The sequence below is a fragment of the Leptopilina boulardi genome, unplaced genomic scaffold, assembly GCF_019393585.1.
Source record: "Leptopilina boulardi isolate dan_hultmark-lab unplaced genomic scaffold, ZJU_Lbou_2.1 LbouV2_325, whole genome shotgun sequence".
NCBI lineage: Eukaryota > Metazoa > Arthropoda > Insecta > Hymenoptera > Figitidae > Leptopilina > Leptopilina boulardi.
Genome location: NW_026137891.1, coordinates 4,259,424 through 4,282,588, shown reverse-complemented (window position 1 = coordinate 4,282,588; position 23,165 = coordinate 4,259,424). Strand labels below are relative to the sequence as shown.

General features: G+C 24.8%; 1 protein-coding gene and 1 long non-coding RNA gene across 7 annotated transcripts in view; both read left to right on the top strand.

The window, feature by feature from the left end:
• LOC127284704 (collagen alpha-2(I) chain) overlaps positions 1-23,165 on the top strand; it is a 240,998-nt gene that overhangs the window by 111,928 nt on the left and 105,905 nt on the right. Inside the window, exon 1 of one of the 6 annotated variants that reach the window (XM_051310316.1) lies at positions 18,299-18,733. The exons of the other annotated variants lie outside the window; for them this stretch is intronic. Within the exon in view, the coding sequence (XP_051166273.1) occupies positions 18,539-18,733 (195 nt within the window). The 5' untranslated portion in view covers positions 18,299-18,538. Of the gene's footprint in view, positions 1-18,298; positions 18,734-23,165 lie in introns of those variants that run through there. 6 annotated transcript variants of the gene reach the window in all.
• LOC127284709 (uncharacterized) lies at positions 1,400-17,916 on the top strand. Its single transcript, XR_007843519.1, has 2 exons — positions 1,400-1,825; positions 17,531-17,916. It is a non-coding gene; the product is annotated as an uncharacterized LOC127284709 (long non-coding RNA).

The window sequence follows — 23,165 nt, the reverse complement described above, 5'->3', positions numbered from 1 at the left end:
GAGATTTTTTTAAAATGAAAATATAAAAATTACCGACATAGAAGTCTACCTTACCGACTGATGGTAAAAGAGATTTTTGAAAAATGGAAATATGAAAATTACCGCCATATAAATCTATCTTACCGACTCATAGTAAAAGAGTTTTTAAAATGTTGGTAATATTGCCAAAAGAAATTCTTTACCATCAGTCGGTAAGGTAGATTCATATGTCGGTAATTTTTATATTTTCATTTTTCAAAAATCTCTTTTATTATCAGTCGGTAAGGTAGATTTCTATGTCGGTAATTTTTTATATTTTTATTTTTCAAAAAATTTTCTTGCCATAAGTCGGTAAGGTAGATTTCTATGTCTGTAATTTTTTATATTTTTATTTTTCAAATATTTTAAACGTACAAAATTTATTTTTCTGATACAATTCCATAGGATAAAACTTTTCTACTGTTCTACAGCATTTTTTTTTTAAATTTCCGTAGCTAGCATGCATTTTCTTCTTGAAATTAGAATATAATATTCTTGAAGTACGAAGCAATTCTTAATTTGAGAAATATTCTACAGACAAAAGAAAATAAATATAAATAAAATAATTCTAACTTTAAGAATAAAATGCATGGGAAATATTCTTGAATAATCGCCAAGAAGATATTCTTCAAATTAGAAAATAATTTTTTCAGTCTTAATTAATTTTTTTTTTTTTGGAGATTTGCATTTCCGTGAATTATTATTTCATGTATTATTTATTAAATAATTTATTATATTTATTTTTCATAAATTTAAAAAATTATTATTATTTCGTTCTTAAAAATTAGTTTTAAAAGAAATTTTGTTATAATTCGAAAAATTTTTAAATTCATCTAAAAATTAATTATGTTTAATAAAATTTTAAAAATTTTAAATTCTATTTTTACGTAATAAAATTAGGCTACCCAAAATGAGCCTCGTATTATAAATCTTATTACTAAATTTAGGAAAATGTTAAAAAAAATTTTCAAAAATAAGTTAAACGTATAGAAAAAAGTTTGTTGATTTAACTTTACAAGAAGTCATCTGAAAAATTGGTAAAAATACTGATGAAAAATCATAATCTGTGCGCGAAAAGAAACTTCTTCGAAAGGTGGCTGGGAGGGGGGAGGGTGAAAGAGGAAATATATAGTGTGTGTGGGGGGGGGGAGAAATGTGAGAGTCTGTACTCACTGGAGTGTCGAACATTAGCCCAAAGTAGAGGGTTGATGGTGAAGAGTGAGACGATTGGTCTGGTGAGGAGTTGGATGATAGTAAACGAAGGATGAGAAAGAGGGGGGGCGGCGGAGGATGAGGAGGGGGTGAGGGTGGGGTAAGAGTTGGAGGGAGGGAGTTTTGGCTATTTATTCAGTATTTATTTAGCCGAGTGAACAGAGTCGCGAGAGAGGGTAAGGATACCAAAACCCCCACCATAAGACTCGTGGAGGAGTCGCGAATTGAGTTGCGCGAGAATGTTCCCTTTCATAAGGGGTGGTTTTGCGCTTCGTTTAGTTCAACGAGTGGCCGCACAGTGGCAGCACCTGTTTTTCCAAACTTGTACTCCTCTCAAAACTTAGGCGCGCGCTTCCAAATGCCGACCGATCTTGTTTATGAGACGCGCGTCGACGTCGGCTGACATTCGCCGTCAGCCGAAACGATACCCCCAAAGGCAGACGGCAATTCAACGACAAGAGACGAGATAAAAAAAAATTTAAAAAAAAAAAAAAAAACTCGAGTGTTAAAAAATTGCATAAAAAATGCATTTAAAAATGTTTAAAAACAAAAAATACCTCGACGTTCTCATTTGTGGATCGAAAATACTTCGAAAGTAAACAAATTGGATTAATATCAGTGAAAAGAAAAAAAAAAAAAAAAAAAAAGTGATAATGAAGTTTTTAAAAAATGTGTGAATGAATGTCATTTGATTGGTCGTGTTTTCGAGTGTATGTGTATATGTGTGTGTGGTGATAACAACACGTGTTCTCCAGGATCGTATCGAGCGTTACAGTGCCTAAATTTTTTTTTCCCTCTTTGTGATATTAAATAATCATCGCATTTCTTTTAACTTTCTTGATTTTTTTACTTTTTTGAATACGAAATATAGAATATTTTTTGCAAAAAAAAAATTTCTAAAGGAAAATATATTTTTTAGTACTACCAATATATTTTTAGGGGTGAAATACTTAACGATATTATTTTTTACGATAGAAAGCGATGGATATAAATAAATATATTTCTTTTTTTTTTACGATTTATCGGATTTTGAAAGTACACACTTACCACATGTAAATATGGAATTTTTTTTTTCTTTCTTCCTACAAATTTACGTTATAGCTATGTAACGGGACATCCATTTTTATTGACGTTGTTTTATTGCAAATTTCTACCGATTTTTTTACAACGTGCGTGACATATAGATAAACTTTACAAGCAACGTAGCTCTTCATTTTCACAGTAACGACTTTCCAAGGGTATAAACTCAAGAGTGTCACAAGATGTGAAACAAAGAAAAAAAAAAAAAACAAAATTTACACAAAGTAGTAAATAATATTTTCAATTTCAAAAATAAAACCATTTTTATATGAGAATCGTGTTTTTAAAAAAAAAACATTTAATATTTTTTTATTTTATCAATTGCCTTTTACCAATTTCTATTTTATCAAATAAAAACTTAATTTTTGTTCAACGGAAAAAAAATTGTAGAACCAATTTATTTTTTATTTTTTTTGACATATTTTAATTGATGTTTCACTGTTCCAATCACGAGTTTCTTGATATATTACACTTCTCTCTGAAAAAAAAATTCTTTGTTTTATTTTTTCATCCAAAATATTCAGGGGAAACGTTCCCCGATTTCCAATTTACGAACAATCTTTTTTCTTTTGCTCTATATTTTTCTTTCGCAACATTTATTTTGCAAAAAAAAAAAACGAAAAAAAAATTGAACACATAGAAAATCTCTTATCCCAAAACCATCGTTCACGAATAGACAACTATGCTTTGACTGACAGCTGTCGATTCGCGAATCATTCAAATACACAATCGTATCTCGAGGACCAATTTCCAGAAGGAAAAAAATTTCTATAGCAGATACATTTATATATACATATATGTATGTATATATATATATATATATAAATTACGTACAATGCATTTGTACCTGTCGAACAATCAAGTCTGAATGTGATATAAATTGTAGAAAAAAAATTATATTTTTCCTCAAATGCATTCGACTGTAAATTGAAATTCTTTTCAAAATGAATAATTAGGGACGTTGATAAAAAAAAAGTGGCTTACACAATTTTCCGATATACCAAGTACCTTTTGATAAATTTTTTACTTTGACGCAGTGACTTTATTAACTTTTCAATGAATTCGTATTCGTGAATTGCTATTCTTTTTTTTTAATCTATTTATCGCGTTTCTAAAAAATTTAACAATATTTCAGAATTTTTTATCAAAATTATTATTTTTATTTAGATTATTATTTACCATTATTTATTACCATTATTTATAATAATAATAATAATAATAATAATAATAACACCGTCCGACAAAATTCAACTTTTTTTTTACCCACAAAAAAATCCAACATTTTTGGAAACTAGGACCCAAAAAAAAATACTTGTGTCTGGTCGTTTTGTTAGATCAAGTCGTTTGTGGTTTTTAGGAGTGAAAACAACCCCTAAATAAAAAGTGACAAGATATCTTTTAAAAATTATTAATATTTTATAAAACTTGGTATCTGGGGGTTTTCGGGGTCGCTGATTATTAATCTGATGTCAGATTTTCATAATTCAAAATGGCGGATTCAATATGGCGGTCAAAATTTTCAAAAGTTATTAAATTTTTTTTAAACCTTGGTATCTAGGGGATTTTTGTGTCGCTGATGACGAATCTGATGTTAAATTTTCAAAATTCAAAATGGCAGATATAAAATAAAAAATTAATACCTTTTTAAAAATTTGATCGCTATATTGGATCCGCCATTTTGAATTTTGAAAATCTGACATCAGATTAATAATCAGTGACCCCGAAAACCCCCAGATATCAAGTTTTATAAAATATTAATAATTTTTAAAAGATATCTTGTCACTTTTCAATTAGGGGTTGTTTTCACTCCTAAAAACCACAAACGACTTGATTTAGCAAAACGGCCAGATACGGGTATTTTTTTTTTTGGGTCCTAGTTTCCGAAAATATTAAATTTTTTTGTGGGTCAAAAATTGTGTCGGACGGTGTAATAATATATAACTTGAATTTATCATTCGGTGGTATTTAAAAATAATAATTATTATTGTTGAATTAATTTTACATCCGTCATTTATTAAATTGTTGATTAATTTTTACGAGGTCTTTAAATGGAAAACAGGTGTTTAAAATTTTTAAAGAAATTTTTTTATTTAAGGATTATATTATTATTATATTATATTATTTAAAAATATTTAACACCTGTTTCCCGTTTAAAGGACTCGTAAAAATTAATCCACAATAATTATTATTATTTATAACAATAATAATAATTACATTATTATACAAATTCAATTTTTTTTATTATTATTGTTATTTATTATTTTTCATTTATTTTGTATACTAAAAATAAATAAATTTTTTGTTTATTAATTTTTATTAATTAATAAATAATTAATTATAAAATAACTAATTTTTTATTTATTATTTTTATAATTATTGTTTGATGATAATAATAATAATAATTTGCATACAAGCTTATATGGGTATGCAAATAATTCAATAATATTCATTGATGATGATAATAAGGTTTCTAGAACGTTTTAATTACATGAATTGCATGCCTGCAACTTTCTTCATTCGTTATCTGCATTTCGATCTAGTTCGGAAATACTCTAATTACATAACTATTGTTTCCTGTCTTCCATGAAGTTGTTTACCAATAATTGTTTGCGCAAATACTCTGATTGCTTTTCAAATACTTCCTTTATTTTTTTTTCTTTTCTTTCATTATATTGTTCTTGTTTAATTTATCTCTGTTTTGTTTTTTTTTCTTCTTCTTTTTTTTTACTCTCTTTTGAATTACTTATAAAAAATAACTAATTTTTGGTGAGTGTCAAAATTTATTCATTTATTTATAGTAATATTTTTACTGTATAGTAATTATTTAAAAATATCTCTTTATTTCTATTGATATAATTTCTACTTATTTATATAATTTATGTAATTTATATATAGGGTGATTTTTATGTTCCGGACTTCCTAACAATTTTTTTTTAATCTCATTGTTTTCGTTTTTTAAACAAAAAAATTTAAGGTCCGGAACATAAAAATCACCCTGTAGGTATATATATATAATTAGAATTATTTTATAAATATTTTTATATAATTTATATAATTATCTAATAATTTTTAAAAATCATAAAGCGTTTTCCTCTCCCATTAAGAATATTCGATCATATTGAAGGAATTTTGAGAAATATTTCAAATAAATGCTCTCTTTTTTTTGGAAAGTAATGAGACAATTTTCGAAGAGGTTATGTTCTATTAAAGTATAATATCCTCTCAAATGGAAAGGAGCTTCTTTTGATATATATAGTAAAGGAAAAATCGCATAAAAATAAATGAAAATCGCTTAAACGGATATTACTTTTTTTCTGGATATTCTGGTATTCTGTTGTCCCATTCTATTTATGTATACTATATAGTATCTACTTTTCGTTTTTTTCCTCAATTTTCTTACATTTCTTTGGTTTTTTTTTACCATTCTCTTTTTTAATGTTTACTCTTTGTTTCTGTATTCTTTATCTTTTTTTTTATGTATTTTTTATTTTTTTTTTTTTTATCTTTCAACAGTGTTATGAATATTCTTTTCTAATATCTTTACTTTGTTTTCGTTTTTTACTAAAAGAGGAAAAATTATACTCACAGGGCAAACAGATGGAAAATAGTATTTTTAAATCATGAATATTGAAATGTTAATTTGAAAATGTCAAATTTAATTTTCAATAAATTATAAAGACAAAATTTATTAGATTACATTACATATTTAGCGGATACTTTAAAAACTTTAAATATTTAATTCAAATAATTGGAATAATTATTAATTATTAATTTTATTACATTAGTTTAATTAAAAACTAAAGATAAAGATTTTATTTCTTCATTGTGCATTTTTTTTGAGTTTTACAATATTAATTTCGCGCCTTTTTAACAATTTAATTGTTCGAGCAAAAAAAAATTAAATATAGTTTATTTTTATAATTTAAAGAAAAATAGCATAATATTCCAGTTGGATATTTTATTTCAAAGTTAGATTTTTCTCTTGCTACTGAGTAATTTTTAAAATTAGTTTTTCATCTATATTGCCCGATGAATTCACTTTGATCGAAAATTCCAGGAGAACTCGAAGACCTATATATATATATATATATATATATATATATATATATATATATATATATATGTATATAAATTTCGAATGGAGTAATTACTTAAGTTCGAACTTGGAAACGAAATTCTATTTAATTTCGGTTACGTAACTCATACCCTTCATCCTTGGCGATCCTTCGACGACACTCAGATCTTCCAGGTTGATTTTCTTTAACTCGATTAGCCCACTTCCTGTTCTTTATCAAGTTCTCGCTAATGCAACATTTCAACTTCCGACGTGGTCACTTTGAAGTCAATATTACTATATTATATATATAGACTTTGTAATTCTATTTTTTAACAATAATTTTATAAAAAAAACTTTTTATTTTTCACCATGAGAAATGATATTTTTTTTCTCAGAGCCAAATAAATATTTATTTTCTAAATAAATTTTAAATAATTTATATTTGGATTAAATAAATTTTATTCTCTCTAAATTAAATTTTTTATTTGAAACAAGTTATTAACCCCTTGACTGTCGAAGAGATTTCCACTATTTGGGCCAAAAGTGTGTTGAAAAAAATTTTAATGAATTTTTATGAAACTTGGTATCATAAGGTTTTCAGGGCCGCTGATTACGAACCTAAGGTCAGTTTTTCAAAATTCAAAATGGCGGATCCAATATGGCGGACGACAATTTGAAAATATAATGCAATTCGCTTGAAAATGGGTACTCGGGGGTTTTTAGGGTCGCTGATTACGAATCCCATGTTAGTTTTTTAAAATTCAAAATGGCGGATATAATATGGCGGACGATAATTTAAAAATATAATGGTTATAATATAATGGTTCCGTCATTTTGAATTTTAAAAACTGATGTCTCATTTGTAATCAGCGACCCCGAAAACCCTCGAGTAACGAGTTTCGAGCGAATTGCATTAGATTTTCATATAGTCGTCCGCCATATTGGATCCGACATTTTGAATTTTGAAAATCTGATGTCATATTCGGAATCAGCGACCCCGCAAACCCCTGAGTAACGAGCTTCAGTCGAATCCGATCAATTTTGAAAAATTTTCCGCCATAATGGATCCGCCATCTTGAATTTTAAAAAACTGATATCAGATTCGTAATCAGCGACTCCGAAAACCCCTGAGTAACCATTTTCAAGCGAATTGTATCATATTTTCAAATTGTCGTCCGCCATATTGGATCCGCCATTTTGAATTTTGAAAAACCGACCTCAGATTCGGAATCAGCACTTTTGGCCAGTTTTAGTTTTACGCATATATGCGTCAGCGACAGGCAACGGGTTAAGCTCTGAGAAAAATATATTTTTATTTAATTTAAATAAATTTAATTTGCCTCAAATTACTTCTCTGGATGCCTATTTTCTTTTTCTTTATTTCTTGATATTTTTCATTTTATTAAATGCTGATTTTGGAAAAGAAAGAATATAATATTAATTAAAGTATTTAATTCGTGAAAGTAAAATATAATTTGTGAAAAAAAAATAAAATGCCTTTAATTGGAAAACTTGTTGTGAATTTTATCTGTTGGGAATTATCTCGAAAGGAAATTCCAAAAGCCTTTAGACTCAAGTTGGAAAATGTCAGTGGCACGAATTTCTTGTTTGTCAGACTGTTTTGCTATCTACAAATACAAACTGGTGGCAAAGTTAATGCCGAACTAATGATCTACAAAAAAAAAATGAAATTAAAAAAAAAAACAAAAGAATAAATGATAACAAAAGTCAAAGTGCAACTGTTATTTTCGAAAAAACTACAATTCATATTACCAAAAAATTTTCCTAGTCAAAAATTTATAATTAAAATAATAAAATATTTAAAATAATTCACGTAAAAGGCAAATCTAATTATTAAATAATTATTTATTAAAAAGGAAACTTATTTTGATGCTACCGTTTTATTTTCGTTAACGTTAATAAAAAATAGTACCAGTGTTTAGAAGAAATAAAAATAAATTACAGACATTTTAATTAAGTGTATTATGTTTAAATTATTTTCACAAGAAAAAAAAAAGAAAAAAGTTTTCATCTTTTGTATTTTATGCATTTCAAGTAGGCAAGACGAGCTGTTGAGACTCCTTAGGGAAAGAATAGTAACTTATATAAGTCTGCCTAGTGTTTTTATGTGCCCGGCAGGCAATGAGTTTTTTTTTCCCAGAGTAGTGTGCTTTATTATTCCTTTATCTTATTCTTTAATCTCTTTCAACTAGACTCTTGGATCCAAGTAATTAAATTAGTTATTTAATTACCCTCTCTTTCTCTCAGCGCTAAATACAATTTTGCCTTCATTGTTTATTGTATGCTTCATTTCATATATGATTCTGTTGTTCTTTTTTTTTTTAAATACAAGTTCCATTGCAATGTGGAAAATTTCTCATTAATTTATTCTCAAATTTTTTTTTCCTGAAACTTGATGATAAAAAAGGTTTTTAGCCGAGGGGTTTAAGTTCTCGTTTTGGGTGAATCGAGTTGAGGTTCGGTTCCTCCCTTGGGTGGGAATTTTTTTTTCATTTTTTAAATTCTTATTAACAATTAAATCATTAAAGAAATGAATAATTATTAATTCTTATTAAAAATTAAATAAATAAAAAATTAAATTAATTAAATTATAATTAATTCTTTTAAAAAATTATTTGATCCCATTTAAATAAAATAAATATTTAAATGAGGAATTTTATTTTATATTTCTCGTTGGTTTGAAAGAAATTAAATTTTGTCCTCCCTCGTGATAGAGTTGGTTTATAGCCGAAGGGTTTAAGCTCTTGATTTGGGTGAATCGTGTTGAGATTCGGTTCCTCCCTTGGGTGAAAATTTCTTATCTCACTTTTTTTTGATTTAATTAAACATTAAATTATTAAATAAATAAATTATTTAAATTATTAAATAATCAAATAAATAATAATTAATTCTGTTTAAAAAATTAAATTATTATTAATTTTTATTACAAAAAATTATTTAATTCAATTTAAATAAAATAAATATTCAAATATAAAAAAAAATGTCAATTTCCTTTTAATTTAGTCTCAAATTTTTTTTCATGAGACTTAATTGCAGAGTTGATTTATAGTCGAGGGGTTTAAGTCCTCGTTTTGGGTGAATCGAGTTGAGGTTCGATTCCTCCCTTGGGTGGGAATTTTTCTTTCATTTTTTTTTATTATTATTAAAAATTGAATAAATAAATAAATTATTATTAGTTCTTTCTAAAAATTAATTTATTAAATTATAATTAATTCTTAAAAACAATTATTTGATCCCATTTAAATAAACTAAATATTTAAATAAGAAATTTTATTTTATATTTCTCGTTGGTTTGAAAGAAATTAATTTTTTTTCCCCTCGTGATAGAGTTGGTTTATAGCCGAAGGGTTTAAGCTCGTGATTTTGGTGAATCGAGTTGAGGTTCGGTTCCTCTCTTGGGTGAAAATTTCTTATCTCACTTTTTTGATTTAATTAAACATTAAATTATTAAATAAATAAATTATTTAAATTATTAAATAATCAAATAAATAATAATTAATTCTGTTTAAAAAATTAAATTATTATTAATTTTTATTACAAAAAATTATTTAATTCAATTTAAATAAAATAAATATTCAAATATAAAAAAAAATGTCAATTTCCTTTTAATTTAGTCTCAAATTTTTTTTCATGAGACTTAATTGCAGAGTTAATTTATAGTCGAGGGGTTTAAGTCCTCGTTTTGGGTGAATCGAGTTGAGGTTCGATTCCTCCCTTGGGTGGGAATTTTTCTTTCATTTTTTTTTATTATTATTAAAAATTGAATAAATAAATAAATTATTATTAGTTCTTTCTAAAAATTAATTTATTAAATTATAATTAATTCTTAAAAACAATTATTTGATCCCATTTAAATAAACTAAATATTTAAATAAGAAATTTTATTTTATATTTCTCGTTGGTTTGAAAGAAATTAATTTTTTTTCCCCTCGTGATAGAGTTGGTTTATAGCCGAAGGGTTTAAGCTCGTGATTTTGGTGAATCGAGTTGAGGTTCGGTTCCTCTCTTGGGTGAAAATTTTTTATCTCACTTTTTTGATTTAATTAAACATTAAATTATTAAATAAATTTATTATTTAAATTATTAAATAATCAAATAAATAATAATTAATTCTTATTAAAAATTAAATTATTATTAATTTTTACTACAAAAAATTATTTCATCCAATTTAAATAAAATAAATATTTAATTTTAAAAAAATGTCAAAACATTTCCTTTTAATTTACTCTCAATTTTTTTTTTCATGAGACTCAATTGCAGAGTTGCTTTATAGCCGAGGGGTTTAAGTCCTCGATTTAGGTGAATCGAGTTGAGGTTCGATTCCTCCCTTTGGTGGGATTTTTTATTTTTTTATTATTATTAAAAATTGAATAAATAAATAAATCATTATTAGTTCTTTCTAAAAACTAATTTATTAAATTATAATTAATTCTTTAAAAAAATTATTTTATCCAATTTTGAATAAAATAAATATTTAAATGAAAAACTTTATTTTATATTTCTCGTTGGTTTGAAGGAAATTTAATTTTTTTTTCCCCCGTTTGTGAAGTAAGTTTTGCGCACAACTTGTTCCAAGTTCTTTTTGCTTTTTCCTCTGCGCACTTTAGATTTTCTTATATAAAAAAAAAATCTGAAATTCTTGGAGAATACGATCCAATTGTTTCGAGGGCAAATCGAAGTGAGAAAGAGATAGGCGAGTAGAAAAGAGAAGGAGATATTATTTGAAGGAGAAAAGCAAAAGAGAATCGTGAATAGAAGTGGAGGAGGATTGAATGAAGGGAAAAAGAGGAGAGAGAGAGAGTGTGTGTATAGTATAAGAAAAGTATATAGGAAAAGGTGAGAAAAGGGCAAACGTGCCAGGAATCGTGTCAGAGTTCAAATGAGGGCGGGGTATAACGTCATAATTTTGAATCTTCTGTCCCAAGCGACCAAAAAGCTCCATTTAAAAAGTGGAACGTACCCTCTTCTTGCACGTTTCATTTACACAGTTAAAAAGTGTCCATATACTATCTGAAGAAAATTCCTCTTTAAAAACTATTTTTTTTTGTTTTTTTTCTCCTTTTTCTCTTTCCTCTTCGATCTGTCAGGATATTTTCTTTTGTTACTATAATTTTATCTCTATCGAATGCTGGCAGGAAAAATTTTTCAGCCAAGTAGCGAAGAAAATTTGTTTTCATGTATATATATATATAAAACTCGAGAAACTGGTGAAAGGAAGTTCCGAGGGAGAAAAAGAAAAAAAAATGAGGAAAGCGAACGGAAGGAACAGTTTTCTTGCATTCAACCTCTCAGTTTCACTGGCCATAAACGAAGTGCACTCATCTGCATATCTCTCGTGATAGCTTATACTCTGAATTTTTAAAGTTTTTCGTGTTCGACTACCCCTTCTACTATTTTTTTTTTTTTTTTTTTGCTAAACTGTGCCCTTCCGATAGTCCATGAGTAGTTTTCCCGTTGTATTTTGTCTTTATTTGCATATTTCAAATCCATCTTCCAGGCATAAAAGTCGATGAAAGGATAACATACGAGATATTGAAGGGGTGGGAGGGGGGGTAAAAACAACATTCAAATGTTGATGTATATAAACGTTTCATTCAGAAAATTGTATTTTTATATATATTTCAGAATATAGTTTAATTTTTTTATTGAAAAATTTTCTCTTTAAATTACATATATATTTTAACATTTATATTTTTGTTTTGATATTTTTTTTTTATGTGAAATATTTTTTTTTTATATCACTGAAAAAATTATTTGATTTAAATATTTGATTACTTGACTATTATCAAATAAATATTTATTTGAAGCAAATAATTTTTATTTGAATTAAATAAATTGTATTTGAACCAATAATTTCTGTATTTGAAAAAAATACCATCTCAAATAATAATTATTTGATACAAATAAATATTTGATAATAATCAAGTAACCGATTAGTTGAATCAAATAAATGTTTTTTTCAGTGTAGGGAATATTGTTTTTATTTTTTTTCTTTTTATTATTATTTTTTTTAGTTAGAGAAGTTGTACAACAGAAGAATATACATAAGTGATGTCACTTACTGTTTTATTATTATTTTTTTATTTAGAGAAGTTGTCTGTCCTACAACAGAAAAAACACGTAAGTGACATCACTTACGTATGTTTTTCCACTGTAGAACAATTGTATTCTTCAAAATTTTTTTGGTATGATAAAAATATTTTTTTATAAGAAATATTGTTTTTCTTTTTTATTATTATTTTTATTTCTTTTTTTATTTTCTTATTTATTATTTTTTTATTTTCTTTTTACTATTTTCTTTCTATTTTTATAAGTAAGTGACACACTTATATATGTTTTTTCCTAGTAGGAAAGAATTTTTCAATAAAATTATTTCTTAAAAATAATTATATTGAAAAAAATTCTCATACTAATTTAGAACTAAATTAATTTTCAATTAATTAAATAGAGACCCAATATATTCTTTTTTAATATTTAGAGAAAATTTAATTTAAAAATTCCATTAATTAAATAATTAACATTCTGTAGATAAGGGAAATTTTCGTTTTGATATGAGACATTGTGACAGTTGTTAAAAGACACGTGAATAATTTAAACACTTTTGAGCTTTTCATTGGAAATTATGAAATTTTAGAACTGAATGTAAAATATAGGTATTTTATAATTTACGCGAAATTATATATATGTACTCATTTTTTAACAAAAAAAATAGTTTATATTTTTATAAAAATATATAAAAAATATAATATAAATTATTTTATTTTATAAATAGTATAAAAATAGTATGAAATATTTTTTTACTATTTAAATAATTTTCTTTTATTTTCGACTCAGTTTAATAATTTTTGTTTTTGTAATTTTAATTATACTAAAAGACTTGAAAAATTTATTTTTATTTTTCTATTTTGATACACAGTAAAGTATTATTATAACAATAAAGTATCAAGTACTAATGGAAAATGAAAGGACTTTTCAAATTAAGAATTAAAAAGTTTAGCGTTTCCGGTTGTGAAACTCATTGTTAGAGGAATTGAATTCAAAAATTGAGTTCTAAAGACAACTCTTTCATTTCTGTAGAGATAACGTCGTATATGTATATATATATATAATGTTATGAAAAGCGTGAAAAGTTTTGTTGAAAACTTAAGTCGAGATAAAACGTAGGAAAATTGTAAACTCATGAGTGTTCCCTTAAGACCATTAAAGTTATTTTCTGAATTCTCTGTTGCTTGCCAGCATCAAACTTTAGAGATTTAATAAAATTTTGAATTATATCTTCGAACTTTATGAAAAGTTTATTTACGAAAGTTTATGTTTAAGTTATTCCTATTATTTTGTTTCAAATATTGTATACTATATAATAAACTTTAAAATCTACATTGTCAGTTGTATATATTTAAAAAAAAAATAAATAAATTTGTCTTTCATTATTGTTTTCAAATTAAATAACAAAACATTTTAGTTTGTTTCTGAATTGCTTTGTTGTTTTTTTTAAATCCTCTTTAATTTTAATTTTTTGATAATTTAAGTATAGAAAGTATTTTTTTTCTGTTTTAAAATAAAATTTTAAATTGGCTTCGATATTTGTGAACAATGGAGACTTTTTGGTAATTCAGTGAAATTCAAAGTTGAAGTGTTTTTAACTGATTGTTAATTAAGGAAAGATGATCGAAGTGTCCACTTGCTTTGGAATGATCCTCTTTTGTTTAGCTTTATACAATATTTGAAACAAAACGAACAAACAAAATAAAAAAATATATAACGATTTGTTCGAGAGGCTTTTGTTAACATGAACCAATAAAATTCGCTCAAATAATGCGAATTAAAGCGCTTTGTCTTTCAATTGCTATTTGAATCCCATCGGTTTTTGCAGTGATATAACAACAATTCGAAAATTCTATTTTCACGTTTATAGTAGATAATTCGGGGGCTATACATTTTTTTTAAAGTAAATTAAACATTTATAATTCTATATATATATACTGGGTAAAAATATCCGATTTCGTTCTGAAAATTCCTTGTGATTTCTTTTGTCATTTTTTTCAATTGTTTTCTTTAATTGTTTTAAGAGTTTTTTTTTCTAGATTTTTTTTATAAAGACAGTTTTTTTTTTTTTTTTTTTTGAGAACAAAATCTTTATATTTTTTGAAAACTTCTTCTTTTGTGGTTTGAATTGAGGCTGTATGTACCAATCGAAACCACTATAACTGAATCTCTTTTTATTCATGGAAATTCTTCAGGTTCGATTACCCGCGTGTACATCTGCATTTTCTCACGACAACTCTGAATGGTAGAGAGAACGAAACTAGACATTTACCGAACAATATATATATAACAATTTAAGCATGAACGACCAGAATAGTTAGTATTTTTTCTTCCTTTTTTTTTCTTAATGGCTAGTGGGAAAAAAACTAATTTACCGGTTTAAATCGCTCTTTTTTCTTTTTTTTTTTGCATTTTATAGTTTTGCTTTATCTCTTTTGTTCTCTCTTTTGTCTTTATAAAATATATGAAATATTGTCCCTTGCTTTTTTTTTGCATCCATTTTAATGAAGTTTACATAAAATTTTTTAATAAACCTTATTCATAAATTTCAATCAATACTTGTTGCTAGTAAATAATTTTTAAGCTTTATTTCCTGGAGAATTCATTTTATAGAGTTCTTTAGTGAAAAAATTTCTTATACTTGATGTAAAAGAAATGTTTTAGAATTTTTTTTATAATTCAAAGAAGGTCTAAAAAAGTACGTTTGCAAGTTGAGAAAATTTTTTTTTTTTTTTTGTTTTAATAATAAGAAATATTCATTATTGAACATGTTTAATCAATATTCTGCATTCAAAGCTTCTTATCATGAAATTGCCGTGTCTCTTGAATCAAGATTTTTCTCATCTTTTTTATTTTTCATGTTGACTGTGCAGAAATTCCATTATCTTCCCATTCGTATTATATTCTATATACTTGTATATAGCTTCTTTTTTTCTTCTTTTCAACATTGTTATATGTTTGAAAATTCAGTATTTTATTTTTATTTTTTATTTAACAAAAAAAAATTCTCCCCTGAATGCAAATTACACAAAAAAGATTTTTCATCTTCGCGAGTCTTCATTTTTTTCATTATGTAAATTATTATTATAGAAATTATTCTAAAATCAATCATTCTGCTTTCTAAAATAATTGAAATTTGTATTTTTTTTAGTGACTAAACTTTGTTTTACGATTTATTTTTTTCGATTTTTTTTTATAAATTCGTTTCCATATATAAATTTCATACAATTCAAATGTGTTCGAATCTGTAGTATGTAGAATTTAATGAGACATGCATTGACCGAAATAAAATCTCTCAAAAACAAATAGAGAACAAAATTTGTTTTTTTTGTATGAAAAAAAATTTGTTTACAATTAAATTTTAAATTTAATTAATTATTATAATTGGAAATTTATTTTATTATTTTTTATTTACTATTTTTATTTCATTTTTTTTTATTTACAATTTTTCTTTATTTTCTACTTTTAGTTATTTAAAATGTAATTTAGAATTTAATTAATCATTATAATTGAAAATTATAATTTAAACCGAATTTAATGAATTATTATTGAATAATTTATTTTGTACTTTATAAATTGATGTGAAAAATATTTTTCCATAGGGAAAATAGAATGGCACACTTATAACGGTTAAACATTATATTTTTTTAAAATACCCGCGACGTCTAATAAATATTCAGAAAAGTAGCCGACCTTTGGTACAAATTGGTCGTTTCGTGGCATGCAAAATAGACCCTCTTGACATTAAAAATCTCGGCATGAAGCTGCGGGAAACTCGATCCTTGCAAATGCCATCGTTACATTCTTAAACGTTTGGTAGCCCAACACTTCACTAATAGCGTAGCATTTTTTAATAAAAGAAGTAAAAAAAAAAGTAAGAAAGATCCACTTCAATGGTCTACTTTAGAATCTCGTGAATACAAAAAGTAACTTTCCTCTATGCTTTTTTACCTTCGAAAATACAAAAAACTTTCTATTTTCTCGCGAAAAAAAAGTTTTATATAGTAAAACAAAAAATAACTAAACACATTACCAACAGATAGAGGGGGAAAAAAAATTAATAAATAAAAAAGTTTTATACAGTACAAAAAATTGCAAAAAAAATTACGTTTTCTTTACCATCAGTCGGTAAGGTAGATTTCCTTGTCGGCAATTTTTTATATTATCATTTTCCAAAAAAAACCTGCTTTACCATCGGTCGGTAAGATAGATTTCTTTGTCGGCAATTTTTATATTAGCATTTTCCAAAAAAGATTTCTTTACCCTCAGCCGGTAAGGTAGATTTCTAGGTCGGCAATTTTTTATATTATCATTTTCAAAAAAACCTGCTATACCATCGGTCGGTAAGGTAGATTTCTTTGTCGGCAATTTTTTATATTATCATTTTCCCAAAAAAAACCTGCTTTACCATCGGTTGGTAAGGTAGATTTCTTTGTCGGCAATTTTTATATTAGCATTTTCCAAAAAAAGATTTCTTTACCATCAGTCGGTAAGGTAGATTTCTTTGTCGGCAATTTTTATATTAGCATTTTCCAAAAAAGATTTCTTTACCATCAGTCGGTACGGTAGATTTCTAGGTCATTAATTTTTGTACTAGCATTTTCAAAAAAGATTTCTTTACCATCAGTCGGTAAGATAGATTTCTAGGTCGGTAATTTTTATACTAGCATTTTCAAAATAGATTTCTTTACCATCAGTCGGTAAGGTAGATTTCTAGGTCATTAATTTTTGTACTAGCATTTTCAAAAAAGATTTCTTTACCATCAGTCGGTAAGATAGATTTCTAGGTCGGTAATTTTTATACTAGCATTTTCAAAATAGATTTCTTTACCATCAGTCGGTAAGGTAGATTTCTAGGTCGGTAATTTTTTATATTTCTAAATTTTTTACCATCTTGTTAACTTTTTAACCATCTACATAGTTTAAACAAACTTCAAAAAATATATATAAAATTATAGTTAAAAAAATACCCAACACATAAAAGTAGAAAAAGAAAGTAAACAAGAAAGTGAAAAAAATTAAGGGAACGAAAAAGGAAATGCGATGAAAAGGCACACGCGAGTGAATTATATGTTTATATTGTTCAAAAAAATATAGTAGGCGAAACGCGCACAAGGAAAAATAAAAGTGAAAATTGAGAATGATACAGAAAACAGAAGCAAAGTTTAAAAGAATGAAAGCAGACCCAGAGATTTATTAACCAAAAAAAAGTTTATTGTTGAAGCTTGAAGATGAATTTATCCAGATATTATTGTTATATACCTATGTTATATTTAATTGCAAATATGCGTCCAATAAAAATTATTTATTGAGACAAGTTAATCAATTTGGCAGAGAAAAAAGATAAAAAAAAAAGTGTATAGAACTATTTTCAAGAGAAAGGAATAAAAAATATATATATATGTGCAGAGACGTTTGGCATTTGAAGAGGTCATATTTTTAGCTTTTATCGCATAACACACGCGTCTAAACGCAGGTGCCAAAGGGTTGTGTGTTGTCTCGAAGAATCGTGACCTCGTATAAGAAATTTTTACAGGCGTTTTCAAACTCCTTTGATGCTTCAAGTTCTGTTCGACGTTATCGAAAACACTTCTTACAATTCGAGAGCATCAGAAATTTCAAAAATAAATTCTTCGTATTCAAATACGATACTCTAGAAAAAAAATTCTAACGTGATTATCTTTGGAATAAAGAAACAAATACGAATATTAATAACTAAAAAGAAAAAAATATGTATATAATAAAATATACACGATTAAAAATATATAATAAAATATAAAAAAAAAATATTAAAAAATATATATTAGAAAATATATATATTGAAAAATATATACAAAATATATAGAAAAAAATATATATATATATATAATAAAATAAAATAAATAATGAAAAAATTATATATATATTATAAATAAAAAAAAATAGAAAAATATTGTGTATAGATAAAAGAGAAGCATCCTTGGGTGGGGTGCTTTGTAATCTAAAAAGAAGATCCATGATTCTAAGAAGGATGCACTATCATTTTCCCAACATACCCTCGATATTTGACTATGCGGACGTTATAAAGTTATAATTGTGAACAGCTTTTGACGGTGAGGTCTGAAAATGGCGATGGTAATATCACCCAAGAGCAAAGTGGTCACGCTCACTTTGCTCATTGGTGTCATCACTCTCGTGGCCCTTATTATAACCGGTGTCATCAGCATCTGGCACAAAGAGGAGGAAAAGCCACCGAGTCCTGGAATCAGAACTGTCAGCAGTCGACTTCAACAATTTACCGGCTACACCGCCACCAAGAATGTGAGTTTAATTACAATAATAATAATAAACAATAATTTATCATTTTGTAGCGAAAAATTTTATTTCTCTGTTTCCAAAAATATCGGAAAATTTATTCTTAAATTAAAAATAATTCCTATTTTAAAATATATTTTGTTAAATATTTTATTCTTAATTTTTTTTGTATTTAGGTATTAAATATTATTAAAAATATTTTAAATATTATTTATTTTTTTATTTTTAGAATATTTTTTTTTTAAATTTAGGAATATTTTCTTAAATATTTATTCTAAGAAAAAGGATGTACTTAATTTAAGATTAAATTTCATTAAAATATTTAAATCTTAATTTTAGAATAAAATTATTACAATGTTTGTGTCATAAATTTTATTGACATAATTTAATTTAATAAGTTTTATCAATAAAACTAACCCTAGTAGAAATTTGTCCTAGCTATTTTAAAGGAACTGCCTAGTCGCGCTGGAGTCTGTCTAGTTACTTGACTGACCAGCTAGCTAAAAACTCGAATGTCATGTCACGCTTTTTTCATCAAGTTATTATCCAGCCCAACTTGATAATTATTTATCAATAGGACTTTTGAAAAACTAGTCAAATTAATTCTTTTAAATATTTCGAAATTCATTTAATAATAAGATTTAATGTAGTAAACACGTTTATTTTATGTAATTAAAAAAAATATTCCAATTATCAACAAAAATTATTATAAGAAAATATATTGCACTAAATATAGTAATTCGTTATAAAAATGTAATTTTTCATTCACAATTAAACTGGATTTAAAAAAAAAATTTACATAAGTAAAACGATTGAACCAACATCTTGACCTGAACTGTTAACAACACTGAAACAATTATAATTTTTATATTAATATGAATGTCATAACATAAACCTTAAAACACTTCTCGCAGTTTCAACGAAAAAATCTTGGGGCTACCGGGGAGCGAACACGGGTCCGCTGGGCGGGAACGAAAGAAACGCACGCTTTACGCAACTCGGCCGTTCTGATCAGTGATATTAGAATAAATGCTTGACGTATTTCACTGTACCTAATAATATTATGAATTTGTGCATATTATTTTTATTATTTTCTAGGCAAATAAACATTTTAGATGTTTATTTGATTTTAAATGATTTACTTATAATTTAATTTAAACATTAGACAATTATAAAAAACTAATTACTAATTTTTTTTATTTATTATCCTCAAAAATTATATGTAAAATTTTATAAATAAAATTATTTTAATAAATTAATAATTATTGATATAATATAATATTATTATTATTATTATTATTATTATTATTATTATTATTATTATTATATTATTATAATATACTCAAACAGAAAAATAATATTCTACTATATTTGTAAAATTTGTCTGAAAATAATAATAATTGTTTAATCATTTTTTTTTAAAAACTAAAAACACTTTTTATTCAAGGTAATATTATTTTCATAATAATTTAATTTATTGCAATTATTTTATTATAATTTAATAAATTTTATTATTTTAAAAAAGCGCGCGCTATTTTGTCTTGGGCCAATCAAGTGATTTCAACTAAATATAGGTTATGTTCGTTTCTGATTCATGACAGCTGGCAAACATTTACAACAAATAATATTTTGCAAGTGTATATTTATTGCAATAAGATAAGTTATGCAAAAAATATATATGTGGAACAATAATTTACAGTGATTTTCATAAAATGAATATTGATTTAGATGCTCTGGAAAGCAAAGTTCATTTTTTCTTAAATTCAATTTTTTCGACCACCGAGATATTTCGATACATTTTCATGTGTTTTGTATGCACTGTCTTTTTTTGAGAAAGGAATATTAATATTATTATTATTAATTTTTATAAACAAGTTGTAATTTTTTTAAATCAAGCAAGCGAAATGTCAATACACAAAATCCTAGCATAGCTGTCCAGTTACTAGACTTATTGAAGCGCCACCGCCATGACAAGGATATGAATTTAATTTCGAGCAGCACTGGACAGTGCCATTAAAAAAACTGGATAGCTTTGAGTCGTGGAATTATCAAGTTCAACTTGAATTTCTTTCAAAAAGCACTGATCAGTAACTTCACAGTTATTTATCAGTTCAGCTAGAATCAGCGTCCGCGAGAAAAACTGTCAAGTAACTTGAGTCAATCTAGTGCATCCACGACAAATTTCTACTAGGGAATTCAATCGGAAATAATTTTATTAATTCAATAAAGTTCACCCTATAAGGATCGCAACTCTCTAAAATTTGAATTAGTGAGAATTCGTATACTAAATTTACTTAAACACATAGTAATATTTTATTGAAAATTAGTAAAAATTTCTAAAATTTAATCATTTTTTCACTAAAACTTTAGTAAAAAAAAAATTACTTAAATAAATAGTTTTTTTTTACTAAAAATTTAGTAAAGAAATTATAAAATCAAATAGTAATTTTTCAGAAAAAATTTAGTAAAAAAATATTACTAAATTCTTACTACTTTTTATTCATTTTTCACTAAAACTTTAATACAAAAATTTTACTTAATCAAAAAGTATTATTATACTAAAAATTAGTAAAACTTTACTAATTTTTAATCATTTTTCACTAAAACTTTAGTAAATTTTTTTTACTAAATCAATTAAAAATATTTTACTAAAAATTTAATTTAAAAAATTACTAAATCAAATAGTAATAGTTTACTAAAAATTTAATAAAAAAATATTGCTAAATTTTTTCTACTTTTTATTCATTTTTCACTAAAACTTTAATACAAAAATTTTACTTAATCAAAAAGTATTATTATACTAAAAATTAGTAAATCTTTACTAATTTTTAATTATTTTTCACTAAAACTTTAGTAAAATTTTTTTACTAAATAAATTAAAAATATTTTACTAAAAATTTAGTTTAAAAAATTACTAAATCAAATAGTAATAGTTTACTAATAATTTAATAAAAAATATTACTAAATTCTTTCTACTTTTTATTCATTTTTCACTAAAACTTTAATACAAAAATTTTGCTAAATCAAAAAGTATTATTATACTAAAATTTAGTAAAACTTTACTAATTTTCAATCATTTTTCACTAAAACTTTAGTAAAATTTTTTTACTAAATCAATTAAAAATATTTTACTAAAAATTTAATTTAAAAAATCACTAAATCAAATAGTAATAGTTTACTAAAAATTTAGTAAAAAAATATTGCTTAATCAAATAGTAAAATTTTTGCTAAAATTTAGTGAAAGAATTCTCATTTTACAAAAAAATTATAAGAGTGATTTTTGAGGGCAAAAAAAAGTTGATCCTTGAAGGGTTTAATCAATTGAAAAATTGATGTTGTGGAAAAAAATTAAATTTATTTAAATATATGTAAAATAATTTAATTATTTGCCACTCACATATTTGAAATTTATTTCAACGAGGAGAATATTTAATTTTTTTTTCACTCACTCGATAAAGTACCCACGTAATTTAAAAATTATTAATGAAATTGATGCGTACCTGAATGATGCAGAGACAAAAAAAAAATTATTATTTTTTTTAATATGAAAATAATTAAAAATTAATGAATATGTTTCTGTATTCGGTTTTTGCAATATTTTGCAAAAAAATATCCATTCTCTTTGATTCAAATTTTCGTTTATAAATAATTACTGAAATAATAATTAACAAAAAAACATTAATTATTTAACATGTTGTGAACATCAGGTCGTGCATTATTTTACTGAATTTTTAAAAAAATAAATATAATTAACAAAATGTATTTTATTGAAAATTTATTTTGTTCATTTAATATTTATTTGATTAAAAATTTATTTGGTAAAATTCTATTGCAAAAAAAAAATATAAAATGTCGATAATGGAAATATTTTTTAATACATTGTACAATTATTTGTCATTATAAAAGAACATTTGGTTTGAAATAATGAAAAAATGGTTTTGAATAATCTAGAATTACAACCCTATTTATTGACTATATAAGGCTGTGAAAACGTGAATTTATGTGTCCCTCCCATTGCGACTATATTTTCCGATGAAACTGCGATTAGTAAGGATTAACAGCGACAAAACTGTGGTACCTCATTTACCCAAAGTTGAGTAGCATTTTCGTTCCTAAATCCAACTTGGAAAACTTTCATTCATCGTTTTATTTTCACATTCATGCAAATCGCACACTTGACGACAATTGGTTTTTTTTTCTACAAAAGTTAAATATTATATACGTAGCCCATTTCTCATATATCTATATATAATATAGAATTTTTTATTTCCATTCGACTTAAATCTCTCTTTAAAAAATATTTTATTTTCCTATCCGCAGTGTCATAAATCCGAATAGTGGAAAAAAATATATTCAAATAAGTAATAAAAATCAATTTTTTTAGTATTATTTTATTTAAAAAAAAAACATTTTTTTTAATTACTATTGAGTATATTTT